Here is a 20,455-nt window from a genome sequence, read left to right on the forward strand (position 1 = left end):
TCTTCATATCAAAGCCTCAACAGTTAAATATTTATCCAAGTGCCTGTCCCCGCTTCCCTGGATGGCTGAATTCTGAGGTTCAGGTCTTACTGATCTATTATTCTCTTTTCGTAGCACAAAGGTAACTTTTTATTACGGCTGCAAATCATAAAGCTGGGAAATCCTTTGAAGGGAGTTCGAGCCAAACACGTTGGGTTCCCTCCCCCCACCGTCGGGATTTGTGCGCCGACGAGCCTGTGCGGCGGGAGGGCAGCTGCGTGGAAGGAGCTTGAGGAGCTAATTGCCAGGATCCTGAAGCAGGACCTGTTTCTCATTAAAACCCCTTCTGTTTTCTTCGTTTCCACCGTTACGGTTCTTTGAGGGACAGACAAGGGTGGTGGGGGATGAGCACTGCCGGCTGTGGTCAACCAGCAATGGTAAAGTTGAGTCTCCTTTTGCTGGAGCCACTTCCACGCGGGTTCCATGCCAAGGTGTCCCTTGTTTGCACCCAGATGAGTGGGTTTCTCCATCCCTAGACAACAACACCTCAGCCAGGCGAGCCAGCTCTGGGCATGTTTTTTCCCCATTAAATCACAGACTCACAGAATGGTTTGGGTGGGAAGGGACCTGTAAAGCCCACCCAGTCCAACCCCCCTGCAATGAGCAGAGACATCTCCAACCACATCATGTTGCTCAGAGCCCCGGCCAACCTGGCCTGGAATGTTTCCAGGGATGGGGCTTCCACCACCTCTCTGGGCAACCTGGGTCAGGGTTCCACCACCCTCAGCATAAACAATTTCTTCCTTACATCCAGGCTGAATCTACCTCCTTCTATTTTAAAACCATGACCCCTCGTCCTGTCGCATCTGGCCCTGCTGAAGAGTCTCTCCCCACCTTTCCTGTAGCCCCTTTAGGCACTGGGAGGCCGCTCTCAGGTCTCCCCAGAGCCTCCTCTTCTGTCTGAACAGCCCCACCTCTCACAGCCTGTCTTCACAGGAGGGAATGGGTGGGCTGAAGACCACAGAGCTCTCCATCAGTATAAGACCCCATTTCCCAGCAACCATCATCCCCATGTTTGCAAGACCCAACTAAGAAAAGGGATGTCATCAACTCAAGCACTTGCCTACACCACTTGCATTAACATGAGAAGAACAAACGTATGGTGTGGCCAGGCATGGAAGCCTGCTCTCCCTGCCATCTCAGTTTTCATTTTGTTATTGCTAAGGAAACCACTGGCACGCTTGGCCAACCCACCACCTGCTTGGGCCACAAAGAAGAGGACAGAGGACCTGCTTCATGTCTTTCCCACGTAGCTATAGCTGGAAGAGAGCACTGAGAAGAGCTCAAGCACATCCTCCCATCATGACCAACAGTGGTCAATCCATCTCCTGGTCACCACCCTGGGACGTTGATGGTTGGACACCACAGCACCAGTCCTCATTGTGCCCTCCCCTCCCGCGTGGGCATCATGGAGGCAGCACATCAGGCAACAGCGCCCGCAGCAGGAGAGCTACGCCGCCGCTCACCCTGCCACCCCCGAGACCTTAATCCTTATCTAAATTCATAATCACGCTCTCCGTTTTCAAAGTGGCGAAAAGAGGCTCAACTTCTCATTAAAGGACACAGTGAAAAGTTTCTCCTCCAAGCATGTTAAAGCTCCTGCTCCTCTTGATGGAATGCTGCAGCAGTAATTAACATTAATGACATACCTAAGGAGAACGGCAGCCCAGAGCAGTGGGATAATTGCAGCAGAGAGCCAGTTTGTTATGGAGACTACCCATCACTGTCAAGCCGCGGTGTGCAGACCATACTTTGAGAGAGCTGGAGACAATCCAGGACCTGTGCAAAACTCCACAGCCCTGACTCACCAAAAGCACTGAGATTAATTAGAAAGATTATTTGGAAACGGAGAGGGAGATGCTGCTCGTCTTCCTCTCCAAATCCCCTTGTTTCAATGATCTCCCCCTTGCAGAAGTACCAGACGGCGCCCTACATTTTCGGACACCGTACAGGACTAACAACACAACGCTGAAGATGCTACATATGGATTATTTGCACGTGTTGGTAGTGTCCCGCTGCATCCACCTGCACTGGAAACATCAATCTCTTGCTCGTCCCCAGAGCCAAGAGCCCGTCTGCCTTTCCAAGCCTGGAAAATGTCAGAGGGACACCAGGCAGAAGAGCTCAATGCCACTCTATCAAACCCAGCCTATGCAGAATATCAGATAATTGATCTACCTAGTAAGAGCGTTGATTGGAATTGATACAAGGGAAAACATCATTGCTGTAAAGGTTGCAGAGCAGCAGAATAAATGACCTATCGCTCGGTAGATTACGAAGTCCGAGGGACAGTCTCACCGCAAGCTGCTCATTGTGGTGGGGACGGTGGAAAAGACCTCTGGTCCTGGGGTTCTGCAAGTCTATGACTCAGTCTTTTACCTCTCTGCCTAGATGCCCTATGAAGGATCCTACACTAGACTTGGCCAAGTGCTGCAGGAGATATCCCTGCTCTCAGGGGTTTTTCTGTTACGTGGCGTGGAAAAAAACAACCCCACAAGAGATAAAGTGTCAAGTTAAGGGTTAATCCAGAGTTGGAAATAACACAAGGGAAAAGGAAAAGAAGAAAATGGGCACGTGCTCTATCACCAGATCAGATGTGAACTTCACGTCTGACTTCATCCATCCAGGATACCCTCATCCTGATTTTTAAAAACAGTACCAAAAAAAACCAACCTTAGTGTCAACAAGGCTAAAGGCAAGGAAGATGACTAGACTTTGGCCTTTTCCACGAGAACACCTCACCCTGTTTGCATCCACACCTCAAACACGATTGCAACCATACTGATGGAGGAGACTTCATGGAAAACTGAGCTCAAATAAAGCTGCCTTGAGCTGGAGGAGCCTCCTCCCAGCCAAGACCTGACCTAAGTACACCACAAAACTGCACGTCCTCTCCAGCAGCTGCTTCGCATTAGCCCTTGGGAGAGCTCAGCATTTCCTCCTGGGCTCAGCTGCGTCAGGTCACGCTGCTTTAATTCACCATGGATATGCCCTGATCCTCCCACCCCAGCCGCTTGCCAGAGGCCATTCCTTGAAGGCCACAGGGTTCATGAACTTGGCCAGACACCACAGTGGCAAAAGGAAGCACAACCGGGAAGCCAATGAGGTTTCGGGCTCACCTCCCCTTCGCGTGGGTCTAAGGACAAAGACCACCCAACCACCGCCTTCGGTGCAGGACACCCCAGGGCAGATCTTGCCTCCAGAGAACTATTTCATACGCACCCTTCCAAGGGTTAACACACGCTCCCGAGTTTGCTCTTAACTAGCTTGACTCTTGTTCCCCAACTAATGTATTTTTAAGACCTTCCATTCTGAGTTTGTTTTTTTTTCTTCCCCAACATCTTGCTGATGAATAATCATTAACTATCCATGAAAGATTTAAATGGTCCGTGGAACTCATGAGGTATTAAATGGGCATTATATTATCAACCACTCCAAATGTTTTGTTTCCATTTCAAGACCATTCACGAGATGTTTATGGATTGTGGATTTATGGAAGCCGGGGGATCTTTTTAGGAGTAATGTTCCGTACCCCAGAGTTACGGTCAACAGCTGGAGGCTCCGTGCAGGAAAATCTGAGGCTGCAAGCTCAAAAAAATTAACCCCCGCTTCAGAAGATTTCAACAAACCTTACAAAATATGGATTAAACCCTAGAAATAGGCTCCGAAACACAAAATGCGAGCAAATTTATGAGCTGTCGTCAAACCCTACCCTACACGTGCATTGCATGAACAAGAATTAGGTGATAACAGCCCCAAAAAAGGACTTTTTTCTCCATGCTGGAGGCAAAGTGTTAGCCACCGCTAAAACTTCAGCTCACCTCTGCTACAGAAAAGCAGAAAAAAAGAAGAAGCTGCCTCTTTAACACTCTAATTACTAGCCCCAAACACTAATGGGATTAGCAAGTAGGATTTAGTGGCTGCCTCCTGAAAAATCATTAAGTGTCATTAGAGAAAATTAACCTCCCCGCTCCTCCGAGCGGCTTTCAGGAGCTGGGGCCCTTCCGCATCGGTGCGATGAACCCCCGGTGGGACAGCAGCACAACGGAGCCCTGTTAATACCAGTTCAGATGTTCAGGTTAATGCCCGACCAGTGAGAGAGGGGGGTCTGGCACCCCACAGCACCCCACAAACACAGTGGGTTTGAACCCTTCCCGTGCCCCGGCCGGAGCTGCCCCAGCATCACGGCTGCCTCCGGGATGGGGCACGGGGGTCTGTCCTGGGGTACCCAGGCTTCTCCCTGCTCCCACCGCATCCCTCAGGTGATCCAGCCTTTGGGAACAGTTTTATTTTTTTCTAAGAACCCCAAATTTGATGACAAGCAGTGCAGGCGCTCCTGTTTTGGGAGGCCATGCTCCATCCCAACGCCTCCTCAGGGAAGAGGAGCTGACGCCCCGAGGTGGCCACCGGTCCCCTCTGCCACCCCACGCCGAGGCGGCAGAAGGGCTTTCAGAGCAAGGCCACCCAAAGGGCCCAAGGGAGACGGAGAGGGAGCGCGCGGTGCTGGGGAGCCCTTTGCCTTGCACAGCAGCAGCCTCTGCCGGCATCCGAGCCGCAGAGCAGGAGGGTGGGAAGGAGCCAAGAGCCTTCTGCAAACACCAGCAGGGATGGAAAAGATACTGGGGAGGTCCCCAGAATATAAAATATTATATATGTTTTATGTTATATAAAATATTTCATATATTTTATGTGGTTTTATATATATTATCAAATACGCATTATATTATATAAAATATCCACGTTTCAGCTGAACAATGACTCTTCCCATCTCACATCCACCCGTGGCTCTCGCAGCCGGCTTGCGCATCCCTGCACCGCGGCTGCAAAGTCCCAGCCCCTGAACCGCCCGCACCACATGCCCGGCACACTGGGGCTTTGCTGAGTGGTGGCCTCAGAACCCCCCCCACACCCCACGCTCCCAAAATAGACGTGGGAGACACCGTCCCAGCAGCATCCCCACCACCTGCTAGAACTGGAAAAGGGCTTTTCTACCTCAAAGCCTTCATAGAACCATGGAATCCCAGACTGGTTTGGGTGGGAAGGGACCTTCAAAGCCCATTCAGTGCAACCCCCTGCCAGGAGCAGGGACATCTCCAACCAGATCAGGTTGCTCACAGCCCCGGCCAACCTGGCCCTGAACGTTTCCAGGGATGGGGCATCACCACCTCTGTGGGCAACCTGGGACACTGCTCCACCACACTCAGAGTAAAAAATTTTTTCCTAATATCTAATCTAATCTTTCAAAAAAGACACCGCGCTCTGATTTTTAGGGATCAAAGGAGCAAGGATGGGGTTCACCACCCCACCACGCCCCGGTGCGCTCACTTACTTAGGGGTGTGCGCCTCGTCCACGCGATGGCCCAGCTGGAACTCGTGGGACTTGCTCCGGTGCAGCGCAGTGAAGCCAGGGATGAGGTGGATCAGTTTTCGCGACGAAGGCGGTGGCGTCCCAGGTGGCTTCAGTTTGTTCCTCCGTCGCACCGGCGGCGTGCCCGGCGGCGTCATGGTGGTGACAATGTTGGGGGTACGCGGAGGGGTGTGAGCTGCGTGTCGCTGGCGCGGGGAGGGTGGCAGGGAGCGGTGGCCGGACTCCACGGGCGGGCAGAGCCCCGGGTGACCCTCCACGGTCAACCGGTCCACGTGGGTGTAGACGGGTCCATGGGGTGAGCCCGCGTGGCAGTGGTGCTGCCCGCACTTGGGTTGGACCTTGGGGCTCTGCGAGAGGTGCGTCCTGCCCCACGGCCCCGGCTCCGCCTGGCACGCGGGGCTGTTCTCCTTCCCCGGCTCCGTCGTGGGCCACTGAATGGTCCAGTCCTGCTTGGAGAGGCTGCCGCCTAGGACAGAGCACACGGATATGACCATGCGGCACGGCAGAAGCTGCAGGGTCCCCACTCTGGCACGGGGTGCCCACCCCATCACCACGTGTCCTCCCCGTAACACCAGCAAGATGTTTCTCGGTGTTACGCACGTGCAAAGCCAAGCAAACACTTCACGAGGGTTCTAGAGAGGCTCTGCCCACTCACGTCCCCACCTGCCATCACCCATCTTCCCACCACCACCCCAAAACTCTCCCCAGATGTGGAGATGGGACACCCCTAGCCAAGTGTGATGCCCCCCATCTCACCCCTGCAGCCCCCACCTGGTGCCAGCCCGTTGTGCCATTTGCATAAAGGGGTTTGGGGGGGGGGGGGGGGGGTGGTCATAATTAAGCAGGGCTCCTCTCCGCTTCTAATTATTCGCCTCCGCCAGGCACAGAAGATGAGCAAAGGGCCGTCAGCAGCAACTTCACAGCACGGGACCCAATTCAAGGTCCCTTCACCGACTCCTTTTGATCGCCTCCGCTAAGAAAACCAACATAAAACCGTAATTCCTTTATTTTTAAAAACCTCCTTTCCCCATCCTCTTTTTGATTATTAATTGCCTGGCCTCGTCTCTCTCCCCAGCCTTTTCAAGGGGAACGTTTTATTTCAAGCTCCAAAGGAAAAGTAAAGGAGGAAAGGGCTTTGGAAATGAAAGCTTTAGAGGTGGACTGAAAAAAAAAAAAAAAAAAGGCTCAGGGGGAACAGAGGATGAGGAGTTCTCTTAATTTGCTCTTCCAAAGCAGAAAATAAAAGTAAAAAAAATAAAGCAAGTCCTATCCAGCCACTTTCAGATTTTTTTTCTCCAGCTGCTACAAAAAGACCTTCAACCCAGCAAGAAGCTTATTAAAAAGTTAACGCCCTTGCTCGTGTTTTAATTAAGGAAAAAAAAAAAAATCCTGCTGTAGGAAAGCATGGATGGAGCTGCCGGGATGCTGGCACATCTCCGACTAAGTCCCCACTTGGGCTGGAGTGCGACACCCCTCCTCAAAACACAGCTCTGCGCGGGGACGTGTCACCTCCAGCAAGGCCACCCTGCCCCAGTTGGGTGCTCAATCCAACGCCATGCAGCTGGGCCACCTCCTCATCCTCACCGGTGGCCGCCGTCCCCAAGGCCACCAGTGGCACCCCAGCAGGGTGGTGAAGGGGCAGTGGTGAGGGAGGACACAACACCGTGAACTAAACCCTCCCCCCCCGCAAGCCATTGACCCTGCTGGTTAATTAACCTGCACCCAAGGATTTGCAAATCAGCATGCGTATATGCAAATTGAGGCGCTCCCCCATTGGCTGCTCCGCACGCATAGATTTACATAACTCAAAACCGCCTGGATGCTGCGGGCCCGGCAGTAATTAGCAATGGTTAACGAAGGAGAGCCAAGGCCGCTTCCCGCTAGCCGAAGCTCCACAGCATCACGGCCACCGCATCCCCCTCAACACTCAGCTGCGTCGTAACGCGGCTGATGCGCCCGAGAGCAAAAATAACCCGTTACGGGGCGGGAGGGTGCGTCAGGGCTAAAAATACCGCGGCTAAGCTGGGGAAACGTCTTTTCCTCGCGCGGTCGCTCACACGCACGCTGCAGGTAGCGGGCTCTCCGCCTGATGAGATACGCTTAAACCCAGAACGCGCTTGAAAGCAAAAATAACAACCCAAAAAAAAAAATAAATAAATCCCCCAGCTCTTCTTTCTGCAAAGCACGTTAAATGCTTTCGGGTTTCACTCCCTCCTGGGGCTCCCCCCGGGCGCTGCCGCTCTGCCGGCACCGATTCCCAGCCGGAAAAGCAGGGGAAGAGCTCGCGCAGAAGGAAAACTCCCCTTCGCCCAGTTTTCCCCGAGCTCTGCCTGCCGGCTAGTAAAAGCCCATTTGTTTTGTTTAGATAGGGAATATTAATTGGATATCGAAACGAGCACCAGCTACGGCCACCCACCACCCCCACGGGCGACCACTGCCCTCCCACTTGCCACCGACCCCCGGCCACCAGCACAAATGGCAAGATGCTCCCCTCGGCCAAATTTGCCATTATTAATCCCCTCGGCGGTGCCGCTGCCTCCCCGCTGAGCTCAGCCCCCTTCGCTCCGCCGTACTTCATTAGGGAAGGAGCTTTTTCGGACCCACTCCATTAAAATCCACAGGAAAACAAACTCCTGGGGGGAGGCGGCGAGGAGCACCCATGGCGGGATGCGGCTCGTGCATCAACGGATGCAGAGGGATGGCTAAATGTCACCAGAAAAGCTGATTTTCCCTTGTTCCAAAAGATTTTGTGAAGCAAAATAAACCCTGGCATCACCCAGCCCTTTGAAACTTGCCCCAAATGAAGATGCTGACTGCCTTTTTTTTTTTGCCCCCCCCCAACCCTGCCCGACCCCGCAGCCCTCCCAGGGCCAGGACAACTCAAATATTCCGCTCCGGATCATTTTGTCTCCCCATAGGACAGCTAATAACCTCCACGCATAACTCACTAGTCACACGTCATCAACCCCTCGATCCGCAGCGGCCCCACTCGGCTCTTACTTAACATTAAATTAATCCCGCTTCCAGTTCAAAACCAACGCCTCGGCCGCTAATAAAACACCGCTGCCAAGCGTGAGGCTGCGCAGGTGAGAAAAATCCAATGCAGACTCGTTAAGATAATAAAGCAGGGGTTTAGTATAGGATTGCTATGATATTTGATAAATATATCGTGGTTTTTGGTTTATAAGCTGCGCTGGGGCTTTCCCTGCTGACGGGATGCTCGGGTTGGGAAGAGGCTCCTTCCCCACCATCAGCGACAAAATTCATCACCATTTAAGTGACGGAACAGCATCCTGCTTCCTCCCCAGCCCCCAATCCCAGGCAAGAATTGGCCTGGGAAATTAGATCTCTCTAATTAACGACTCAATAAATAGAGATTGATGGGAAAGGTTAACGCTGTACCTCATTCCTGCTTTATTAATACTAATCTGGGCTTCTAGAAATCGACCGCTGCCGCGGTTGCAAAGAAATTACATGATGTTTTAAAGAGGCAGCAGCTTGTTCATTAATTATATTTTCAGTCTAGGAGCAGCTCTTGGTTTACAAGGAGATAAAACACAGATAAACAGCCATGTCCGCACGCCTGGGGGTCCTTCGATGACCCAATGGACCTGAGATCCCAGCGCTGCGGCCCAAGGGGTCATCGCGGAAGAGGGGCAAGCGCAGGGCTGGTGCGGCAGGGATCTACGCCAACTGGCGACTCCGGGGTCCATCACGCCACGCAACACAAGTCCCCAAGCTCCAGCGGAGTGGGAACGGCCACCGCAGCATCTCCGCGACGCCGGAGGGACGGAGTGGCAGCCCTCGCTGCTGAGCCTGGCCCACAGCCCCCCGCCGGGAGCGGCACGGTGATGGATGGAGTTAAATGGGGCGCTGGGGAACGCAACCGCACACGGTGGGGGACCCAACGGGCCACGGAGCCACATCCCGCCGGGAGGGCTGGCGGCCCCATCACCCGCCCCATCAAAAAGCAAATGAAGCTGCAGCATCCCACCGTGGTACCCGCCTCCCACCCCATCTCTGCCAGCCAGACACCACCGGAGGGGCTGAAGATGTTTTAGCATCTTCACCGCAGCTGCTGAGCCAGAGGCTCATGTGGGTTTTTCCAAAGAATGGTTTCCACTGGGACACTGTGGGAATTCCCTCGGCCCAGCGAGCAGAGGGGCAGGAGGGGAGACACAGGGGCTGGGCTGCGAGCGAGTACAGCAATATTTGTTTGCAAAGGGCTTTAAAAGCCAAAGGTGTTCAAACAAAGAGCAGGTTGAGCGCCTTCCCCGGGCTCCGAGGGAGACACCAGTGCCCTTCCTCAAATAGCAGAGAGACTTAGTGAAAACGCCAAACGGAAGGAGGGCAGGAGGCAGATTTAGGGAGTCAGAGTATGGGGGGGGGCTCGGGAAATGTCGGGCTGGGTTCGGCCACCCCCTCCTCACAGCTCCGGTGCAGGGATGGAAGGGGGTGCTGCATCCAGCCCTCCAGCCCCTGAGATGGAGGCCAGGCAGAGGGTTCTGGGGACCCCAGACCCTCCCTGGCAGGATGGGGGTCCTCCTACAGAAGGGTCACACCAGGCCAGGGCTCCCAGCTAAACCAATGCACGACCACCACCTCAGGCCAGGGCCAGGGTGGAAGCTTTTGGGAAGGGGACAACCGGGATTTTTAAAAACCCTGGTCTCCCGCACAGCATCACCCAGCACGGCTGCGCTGGCCGGGGACAAGGACAACCCCCCCACCGCCCCCCCGCATCCCTCACCCCCTTCCCCGCTGCTGCAGCCCCCTCTCCCTGCCAGCCCCGCCGCAGCTGGTACTGGCGCCCGCTGCGTGCGGCGCGGAACTCTGCTGCCACCACCCGGGGACCCGCAGCCCCGCACCCCGCATCCCCCGGGCCTTACGAGAAAGATGGGGAGAAGCTTTTTAGCAGGGCCTATTGTGATGGGACAAGGATAAATGGTTTTAAACTAGAAGGAAGCAGATGCAGAGTGGATATAAGGAAAATATTTTTTACAGTGAGGATGGTTGCCCAGGGAGATGGTGGAGGCCCCATCCCTGGAAACGTTCAGGGCCAGGTTGGACAGGGCTCTGAGCAACCTGACCTGGTTGGAGACGTCCCTGCTCCTTGCAGAGGGGTTGGACTGGGTGGGCTTTGAAGGTCTCTTCCCACCCAAACCATTCTGTGATTCTGTTCTCTGGGAAGGGGCTTCGAATACGGGGGGCTTGGCTCAGCTCTGCAGCCGGCTGGGATGCTGTGCCGAGCAGCGGGAGCTTGTTGAGTCTCAGGGGGCTCCAAGCAAGAGGCATCATGGGGCGGACCCTGTAGGAAGAGCTGTGCCCTCCTTGGGCAAAGCCTCCTCACTGAGAACTAACAACTCATCACTTCCCAGAAGAGGAAGCCCTCACGTGCTTCCAAGCCACAGGGATGCAGCAGAGCAAAGATATCCCCCGTGGGCAGCTCTGCAACCCATGGAGAAAACTCTGCAAACGTCCCCGATACACGAAAGCCACACTCCCGGCGTCACCGCAACGGCACGGTGCCGCTCTACCCCAACTCGAGGGGACCCGGCCGAGGGTGCCCGACTCACCGGACTTGTGGACGCTGCGGAGGCAGGAGAGGGAGGCGTTCAGGCGGGCGCACTCCTCGCTGTTGGCCCCGAACTTCTCCAGGGTGGCGCAGACCTGGTCGTCGGTCATGTCCAGCAGCTCCTCCAGGCTCAGCTGCCCCGGGGCGATCTCCTGGAGGGGAGGAACGGGGCAGGAGGGGGGAATAAACCATCCCGCACAGCATCCTCTCCACCAGCACCTCGGGGCACACAGGTGAGCGGCTGTTCCCTCCTGCGGCCCCACCTGGGTCACAGACCCCAAAACTTTAATTTTCCATCCCAATCCACATGAAAACACAGAGGGCATAGCCAAAACTGCCGCTTTCTCTTGAATTTTTGCTCGGATCCAGCTCAACACTAAGACATCTAGGGGCACCATGAAAGCCTGCCCCTGCCCCCAGCACGCATGGGGACCGCCAGCTTCCATCTGGGATTTCTTCTTCCCTGGGGGGGCTGTTAGGGAACCACTTCTGGGTGCCACCCCGTGGCTGCACCCGTAGCCCACAGAAGCCCAGGACGTGGATCCTCAAGGATCCCACAAACCACTGGGAAAAACAGTACCAGAGAGGGTCAGCACCCCTAAACTCAACGCAGAGCCCTTCCCACCCCAGCATGGCCCGTACCTCCATCACCTCCTTGCGGATGTCGACGATGCGGAACCAGTGCAGGAGCTGGGGGAAGCCCTCCAGCTTGGCGTTGCGCTCCTGCAAGGCCACCTTCCTCTTGCAGGACAGCTGCCGGCTGAAGTATTTGACCAACTTGCTCTGGAAGAGAAGGCGAAAGCTCCATGGGACCCTCTGCCACGACCCCCTGCCACCAACCCCACACCACCCTCCCTCACCCCCATCCCCAGCGTGCATGCAGCCCCTCCTGCCCTCAAAACACCCTCGCTGCCGAGCTTCTGCAACCATTGGCATCAAATTGGGTGTCCAATGGGGGTGCTTTCCCCCCCCCAAAAAAAAAAAGGCCTTTTTCAGGTCCTCTTTGCTCATCCACGGCCCCACCCCTGCACCAACCGTGCCCCCCTCCACTCCTCCCATCATCAGGCCGAAGATGTCATAGTTGCAACCACAGCCCCTGAAATAAAGCCGTGAAGCAACCGGCCTCCTTTCTCCGAAATACAGAGCGGAGCCCATATTGCTGGAAATCCACCAGGATTTCCTGCTCCTGCTTTTCCAGGTGGGTGATTCCCTGCCATCAGCGGCAGCGTTACGCAGTGCCGTGCCCCCCTGCGCACCCCGAAAACCACATGAGCAAAATACGCAGCGGTTCAGAATGGAAAGATGAGGGGAGAAACGCCACCGCAGGGTTTGGGGGAGCTTCCCCATTGCTCCCAATCCCTTCCCTCAGTGGTTTCCAGCAATGATGGCCAGGGCGCTTGGCTCAACAGGATGCACATGAGCAGAATAGGGGGCAAAACTAGCCCCCCTGTGCCCACCCATTGTGGTTGGGGTGAGCTGGGTGCACCCAGACAGGTGGAAAACGGACCCAACCAGCCTCCGCCATGCGTCTTGTGGGGCACGGAGCCAGGAGAGGCCAGTGGTCCCTGTCCCCTTGCAAACGGCACATCCCCACTGCGACATCCTACCAGTGTCACCCAAGTGGCAATTAATTACCAAGAATTACTGCCCAAAACAGAGCTGAGGAGGCCTCAGGTACTGACTGGGCTCGGCAGCACCCTGACCAGCTGCCAGGTCTGGTTTTTAAGAAAAAAAACACTCTCCTAACACAGCCCAAATGGTTTTTGGGGTCAGCGCCCCAGGCCCTTGGAGGGGAAATGGCAGCATGGACCCCACACACAGAGACAGCTGCTGCTCCCCCAAAAAATACCTCTCAACACACACAACCGCAGCAAAAACCCTCCAAAAAAAAAACCAAAAAACAAACAAAAAAAAAAACCACCCTCACTTCAGCCACAACAGCCTCACCAGTGCTAAAATCATAATTTGGGGAGGGGGCAGCCCCCACCAGTACCATGCAGAGATGTGCTGGGAGCTAGGATGGGGAAAGCGGAGGGAGGTGCTTTAATTTCCAGGCACAGGTGGGGGAAATTCAGAGCGAGCATCGTTAGCGCAAACGAGGGCCCAGGTGTGGGCTGATGCCCTGGCCCATGGATCTGCTCAAGCCGGGGGTGGGAACGAGCCCAGCAAACTTCTGCAGAACCCAAAAGCACTGCTTGTTTCACCGAGAGCTTCGCCAGTGGGGCTGGAAAGGGAAACGGCGGAGACAGCCCCATGCCACGGGGAAAGCCCGGTCCTGCGTTGGCGGAGACGCTCGCGCTCACCCCGAGCCGCTGCGCAGGACGGAGATTTGGCAAGATCCTGCCCCATGCTCCTCCCTCCCCCTCCAGTTTTCCCGTGCCTCGGTTTCCCCAGCTGGGAGATGGCAGGGGGACACCGCGGTGTCCTGGCAGTGCAGAAGGTGCCGGCCATTTGGGGGATGCGCTGGACCCCCCTCTCATGCCAACCCTGCCCTCTCCTCTCTGCGCCCCGACGGGGATTTCCAGCCTCCTCCCATCACCCAGAGCAGGATTTCCCCTCGGCAGGCGCTCGCCCCGACACCCCCGGCGCGGCGGCAGGCGGTTGTTCCCCTCCCAGCAGGCACAGGGAGCGAAGCAACCGGTCTCCAAGGAGCAGAAGGGCAGCTGAACCCCCCCGCTCCGGCGCAGCACCCTGCACCCGCTTGACGTCAGCGGGGCTGGAGATGGCACCGAGCCCTGCTTGGAGACCGGGGAGAGGCGGCGGAAAAAAATCCAGCGGCGGGAGCACGAGGGAAAAGTGAATCAACCTGGCAGAGGCAGGCCACGCGACTGTCGAGAGGGATGGTGGGACGCCCGTCCCGCTCGGCACGGCGAGACCAGCACGTGTCCATGCCGGATGTCTTCACGCAACTGGGAAAAAGTTGCTCTGTGCATTTGAATGTTCCCGGCCAACGGTGGGCCGTTGCAGATGCTTTCCCATGGCACATAGACACAACCAGAGTGACTCTTCCCCAAATCCTACCCAGGGACTCGTTATTCCAGAGCCTCCTGGAGCACCCTTGGCCTGGGAATACCTCGCCACGGCTGTATTTTCCCTCTCAGGGCTCTTTGTGGGCCCTGTTAGGCTCATGTGCCATCCCTGGCTCTGCACATCATTTATTTCAAGCCCTGCTAAATGGTCCCCAGGGCTCTCTCCAGGAGTACAGGGGCCGAAACGGCTCAGCCCAGCATCCTGGAGACGCCTGGCTCTCTGCGAGCATGCAGCCCAGGGATAAGTGTGCTGTGCTCACCCACAGTATTAGCCACCAGAGAATCCACACGCTCAGTGCTGGGGCAGCGTCTCCTTTGGCCGCTGCCCGTGTGAGTTTGGAAACGGCCACGGCACTTCCCTGGGTGCCTCTTCCCATCCTCACCCCTGTGTTGGTGCAGCCACCGAAAGTATCCCGGGAGGATTCTCCATTCCCGGCAGGAGCAGGGTGGCCCAGGGAGGGGGGAACGGCCAATCCTGGGGTTACCCTTGGAGCCCCTCGCTGGTTTTTGGGAACCCTGACCCACGCTTTGAAGTGGGATGGGGGTTTGACCCCACTGGAGTGATACAGAGAGCAAGCAACACAGTGCGGGACAGCCGCAAAAATCCCCCAGCGACTTTTCCTTCTCGCTGCCCCTAAACCTCCAGCAGCAGCGCCCCTCTCCCGGATTTACACCCCAAAACCCAAATTTAGAGAGGTGAAACCTGACTGCCACGCTCGGGTCGGGGAATAAAGCCCAACCGCCTGCACAGCGCTCACGAGGGCGGCCGCTCGGCTCCCACTCTCCCGCTCCAATGACGCTCAGCCCGGATCCGCTGCTGTCCTGTAGGAAGCAAACCGGCCCCAACTCCCACCCCGGGCGGTGTTTCGCTCCCAGCCTGTCCCAGAGGCACAAACAGGATCTAAAAGCATCCCTAGGCTGCCACGGAAGCCGGGATGCAGCTGGTGGTACCCATCCCGAAGGAAGGATGCTGCAGGGCAGGATGCTGTGAGCAGCTCCCGGTGCAACCACAGGAAGGATGGGGCTGCGTGTGTACCTTAAGGTAGTTTAAAAAGAAAAAAAAAAGGGGGAAAACTATCAATTTGGCAAAATCAGGGTTTAGCATATCCAAAAAACATGGATTCTCCGGTTTTATTCCAAGCTCGCGCTGGTGCGAAGGCCATGCGACGTCTCCCCGGGGCTCTTGGGGCGAGACGCCCTCCCAGTCCACCCGTCCCCGGCCACCGTCCCAGCTCTGCCGCTGCCAGATGGGAAGGGAAGGAGCGCCGAGCAGGGCTCTGCGTCTGCGTCACGTCCTTGGGACGCGGTGGTGGCGGCGGGGACTCAGGGCCAAGCTCAGCTCCTTGCTGACGTTGGCGGTGACCCAGGACAACGCCGCCGCTGGGAGCCGGTCCACACCTACCACCAACGTGCCGGCACCGGGAATCTGGCCCGGGATTCACCTGTTATAGTGGGAATCACCTTCCCTGAAAGTGTCCAGAATTTCGGAGCAGTGTCCCTGCGGCCACCTCCCAACCCTTCGACTGGCCCGGGCTGAGCTGTCCCAGCAACACCAGGATGGATGGACATTTCTCCATTGCGGGATTTCGGGAAGGAGCATCCCACCAGGATGGCTTCACCACACTTTTCAGCTCCCCTCGGCCCCGTCTGCGGGACGGAGGCAATAACTCATCAGCCATGCTAACCCTAACGAGGTTGTGCGGGACAAACTCCTGCAGTGCTGCACCTCTGGGCATCGGCTCTTCTGGGGGGTCTCTGAGCCCACCTGCCCCCCACAAAGTCTCCCATGCATCCCAAAACCGCTGCGGCTTCATCCCCACCTCCCTCTCCCTCCTCCGAGGCTGCTCCGGGGTCACACGTGGCCTCTTGTGCAGAGGGGTGGGATGGGACGGGACCTGGATCGAGGAAAGGCGACGGCAGGGTGGGTGTGGGAACGCGGCGCAAGTCATGTCCAGGAGCAGAACAGGGAACTGCACCCCAACCCCAGGGTTCCCAGCACGGCGATGCCCCGCTCGCGGCGCTCAGGACCTTCAGGAGGGAGGGCAGCGGGACGGGGCGTTCGGGTCGCGGGCCAGAGCCGAAAGCCACCCCGCAGAGGGGCTGCGGGACCCTGGCAGCAGCCGCGCACGGGAACGGCTGCGCAGCCGCAGTTGGGTTCCCGCTGAGAGCTGCCAGGTTAGGAAGCCCCAGCCGAAAGGCCTGAGTGGGCCCGGGCTCCGAAATCCCCCCACCCACAACCCCGGCTCCGTGTCAACTGCCTCCACGCTGCCGCAGCCCCGTCACCGTCTCCTCGGGGTCACGGCACCGTCGCAGCCGCGCTACTCCCCACCCCACGTACCCCCAGACCCTCCTGACCCACCAACCTACTGAACCCCAAATCCATCCCCAGCCAGCTCCCGCCACGCTCCGAGGGGAATCTCTTCCTGCGGGGCCATGAGAGAAGGGCCCTCGCTGGGCAGCTTTTACTTCTACGTATTTTTCCCGTCTACGAAACGTAAATAAATCCGTCCGGGGCTCCCCTCGCCGTGGCCTGGCTGCCTTCACGCCTCGGCAACGTGGAGGCCACGGCTCAGCGAAGCCTCCCCACTTCCCACCGTTCTGCCCCGCTGCCGGGGGCGGTTGGAGGGGTTGGGTGGGCACCGCACAGCCGAGGAGGAGGATGCCGGAGCCGGGCCGAGGGGATGCGGGAGCGTGGAGTAGGAGGAGGGTGAAGGATGTGGCCTGGGATGAAGGGATGCTGCCGGATGGGAAGGAGGCAGGTGGGCTGGAGGGGATGCTGCTCGGTGGGGAGGCAGGGACCCACGGGAGGGATGTGGCTGGGATGAGGGGATGTGGCTGGGATGAGGGGATGTGGCTGGGATGAAGGGATATGGGCTGGGATGAGGGGATGTGGCTGCAACATGGGATGTGGCTGGGATGAAGGGATGTGGCCGGGTGGGAAGGATGCAGGTGGGCCTAGGGGGATGTGGCCTGATGGGGAGGAAGGAGAGGGGCGGGAGGGATGCAGGTGGGCTGGAGGGGCTGCTGCTCGGTGGGGAAGCAGGGACCCACGGGAGGGATGCGGCCCGGGATGAGGGGATGCGGCCCGGGATGCAGTGATGCTGCCCGCTGGGGAGGTGGGAGAGGGGCGGGAGGGATGCGGGGCGGGGGGAGCGGGGCCGGGGGGGATGCCGGGGCTGGGGGAGGGGGGATATCGGGGGGGTACCCCCGGGAGGATGTGGCGGGGCCGGACCCCACCTGCAGAGCGCGCAGCCTCATCGGCCGCACCGCAGCGCTGCGGGGGAGCCCAGCGCGGCCCAGGGAAGTGGCGGGGGGGGGGAGGTTGGATCTGGTTGTTGGGTTTGGGGGGGGGGGGGGATATTCCGTCGGGCCCCTACCTCCAGGGTGCGGATCTCCTTCTGCGTGAGGTCGTTGGAGGCGGCGCACTTGGTGCGGAGCCCCTCCAGGTTGGAGATGCTGATGTCGATCATGTTCTGGACCAGCTCGCACTGCTGCAGCGCCTTCTGCAGACTCAGCGCCTGCTGCTCCTCGCTCCTCGTCATGTTGGCCTCATCCATCGCTCGCCGCGCCCCCCTCCCCCCCCCCCCCCACTCCTCCCTCCCTCCCTCCTCCTCCTCCCCCCCCGCGCCGCTCAGCCCCGCACCGCCGCGGCCCGCAGTCCGTGCCCACCCAGCCCCGTCAGCGCGGCGCCGCGGCCGCCTCCCCCCCCCAACACCACACACACACACCCCACCCCCCCCCCCGCCGCCCCGCACACCCCCCACCACCACCACCACCCCCACTCTCCCCCCCTAGCTGCGGGTGCGGCGGGGCGGGGGCGGGGGCGGCGCGCTCCGGTAGCGCGGGGCCGCGCTGGCTGCGCGTGGGAACCCCCCCCCCATCCATCCATCCCTCTGTCCATCCCTCCATCCCTCCATGCAACCCATCCATCCTTCCACCCATCCATCTCCCCATCCATCCCCCATCCCCCATCCATCCATCCCTCCATCCCCCCCATCCATCTCTCCATCTGCCCCTCCGTCCCTCCCTCCATCCATCTGTCCGTCTGTCCATCCCCCATCCATCCATCTGTCCCTCTGTTCCTCCATCCATCCTTCTGTCCCCTCGTCCATCCCTCCGTCTGTCCCCCTATCCATCCATCCATCCATCCATCCATCTCCCATCCACCCATCCATCCCTCCGTCTGTCCCCCCATCCATCCATCCATCCCTCCATCCCTCTGTCTATCCATCACCCCATCCCTCCATCCATCCCTCCCCCATCCATCCATCTCTGCATCCCTCCATCCCTCCGTCTTTCCCTCCACCACCACACACTGGCCCCCGCCCCGGAGATGGTGTGGTGGTGGGAGCCCCAGCTGAGGGGGTGTAGTATGGGGATGCTGGGGGGGTGGGGGGTGCAACGGCAGGGCTTGGTACAGTGAGGGTCCCCGGTGCGATTGGCGGGGGGGCAGGTGCATTGAGGGGGGGCTGGGGCAATGGGGGTCCCTGCTGTAATGGAGGTCCCTGCTCTAATGGGGGTCCCTGGGGTAATGGGGGTCCCTGGGGTACTGGAGGGGTTCTGCTGCAATGAGGGGGGGCTGGGGCAATGGGGGACCCTCAGGTAATGGTGGGGGACTGGTGTAACGGGGGTCCCTGGGGCAATGGGGGGACAACGACCCTGGCGCAAGCCGGGGTTCTGCTGGAACGGGGGTCCTGCTGCGCTGGAGGCCCTGCTGCCAAGCAGCCAGGCCGGGCTGCTGTTCCAGGCGTTTAAAACACCGAGGGTGCAGTTTGTGGGTGCGGGGGGGGGGGGGCACCCAGACGCCCAGCTTGCTGGGTAGGAGCCAGAAAAACCGCCCCCCACCCCTGCATCTTCATTTCCCACAGCCCCTGTGGAAGCACCAACCCCGCTCAGAGGGGATGAACCCTGCACGCTCAGCTATTTTGGGGGGTTCAGCCCAGCCCAAGGGAGCGGCAGAGGAAAGGGGGTGCATGGGGCACCCACTGACCCCCCCCAATGCTGAAGCCCCTTCCCTGCAGAAAAGCCTTTCCCTCTGCCGGCTGCCGTGCTCAAGCTTTATAGGAGCTTGGTATATGGATATAAAACATTTTATATACATATTATATGTCTGTGTATATATATATATAAATTTTTATGTATTTTTATATATAATTTTTTACATATATATTTATAAAAGACACCCAGAGCCAGTCAAGAATGGCCAAGCCCAGCCAACAAACTCAGCAGCTCTTCGGGCCAGACAGAGCCAGGACGATGCTGCTGGAAATTCCACCTGTCCCGCATCCCCCAAGCAAAGCTTCCCCTCACCGTGACCTGCTTGGCTTCGGATATTCGACTTTATTCCCAGTTGACACACTCATCCCGGTCCACATCAGCTCCACAGAGAACACAAGCCAGACTCCCGTCTCACTCCGAGTCAGGATATGGCTAAAAAAGTCTGAAATTTGCTGATTTTTGCCTTTTTTTTCAAGCAGAAGTTTTAATTTCCAGGTTGCCCCCATGTTGGACGAACCGCACACATCCCTTTTGCTCCCTCTCTTGTTTGCTTACCTACGAAAATTCTCTTTGCAGGTGGGAAGAAGCAAATTAGAGGGATTTTATAGAAATTACTGGAATTTTAGCGTTCTGGCCAGTTGTGTGCTGTCATGCTGGGGAGGGGCCCAAATCTGCAGCCCCCTGGCTCTGCAGAGCGTCCCCAGCTCTGTCTGGAAGGGGGACTCAGGGGGACCCCCCCCAGGACGGGAATGCCGGGTATGAGCGGGGCACCCGTTGCCACCGGCCAGGGGAGCCTCTGAGGGGCTGCAGGGGGGTGCTGGGGCAGGGGGAATACACCAAATCGTTCCAAAAGCCAATTCCTTAAGGAGCAGCAGCAGAAGAAGAAAATATGATATGATAGTATGATATAAATAAAAAGGGGATCCCAAACCATCATACCCAAACGAGAAAGAAGAAGTGGGATGGGATGGGATGGGATAGAAATAAAAAGGAAATACAAGACTACTATACCCAAACTCAACAGAAAACTATAGAAAAAGAAAAAGAAAAAGAAAAAGAAAAAGAAAAAGAAAAAGAAAAAGAAAAAGAAAAAGAAAAAGAAAAAGAAAAAGAAAAAGAAAAAGAAAAAGAAAAAGAAAAAGAAAAAGAAAAAGAAAAAGAAAAACTCAAAGGGGATGCCAGACTGAGTTGCACAGAGCTGTAACCTTCTGCCCCGGGTCAGGCTGGACCGGCTCCGGTGCTTTGCAAACCAGCAGGACCGGGCAGTGGAAACCCACCCAAGCAACAGAGAGGGCAGCGGGGAGGAGAAACCTGCACGATCCCGTAGCACAGGGGATCCCAGCTTAGCTGGGCTGCGCTCCCAGCCCTGCTCTTAATTTCACATCCATCTGTACGTATTTACATGTTTCACCTGGCTGTTTTAGCTGGGGAAGCTGCACCGGTGGGCAC

General features: G+C 57.4%; 1 protein-coding gene and 1 long non-coding RNA gene across 4 annotated transcripts in view; one reads left to right on the forward strand and one right to left on the reverse strand.

Moving 5' to 3' along the window:
• Window positions 1-17,565, reverse strand: part of KSR2 (kinase suppressor of ras 2) — a 70,747-nt gene extending 53,182 nt beyond the window's left edge. For all 3 annotated transcript variants that reach the window (XM_086761327.1, XM_086761325.1, XM_086761326.1), the window contains exons 1-4: window positions 17,386-17,565; window positions 11,622-11,762; window positions 10,981-11,131; window positions 5,369-5,873 (exon numbers count right to left, since the gene is read on the reverse strand). In XM_086761327.1, coding sequence (XP_086617453.1) covers window positions 5,369-5,873; window positions 10,981-11,131; window positions 11,622-11,762; window positions 17,386-17,565 — 977 coding nt within the window. The remainder of the gene's footprint in view (window positions 1-5,368; window positions 5,874-10,980; window positions 11,132-11,621; window positions 11,763-17,385) is intronic.
• A 1,226-nt stretch (window positions 17,566-18,791) lies between these two features.
• On the forward strand, window positions 18,792-19,462 carry LOC147598636 (uncharacterized). Its single transcript, XR_015260392.1, has 2 exons — window positions 18,792-19,079; window positions 19,188-19,462. It is a non-coding gene; the product is annotated as an uncharacterized LOC147598636 (long non-coding RNA).
• Window positions 19,463-20,455: the final 993 nt, after the last annotated feature.

The sequence above is a fragment of the Chlamydotis macqueenii genome, chromosome 17, assembly GCF_036417535.1.
Source record: "Chlamydotis macqueenii isolate bChlMac1 chromosome 17, bChlMac1.mat, whole genome shotgun sequence".
NCBI lineage: Eukaryota > Metazoa > Chordata > Aves > Otidiformes > Otididae > Chlamydotis > Chlamydotis macqueenii.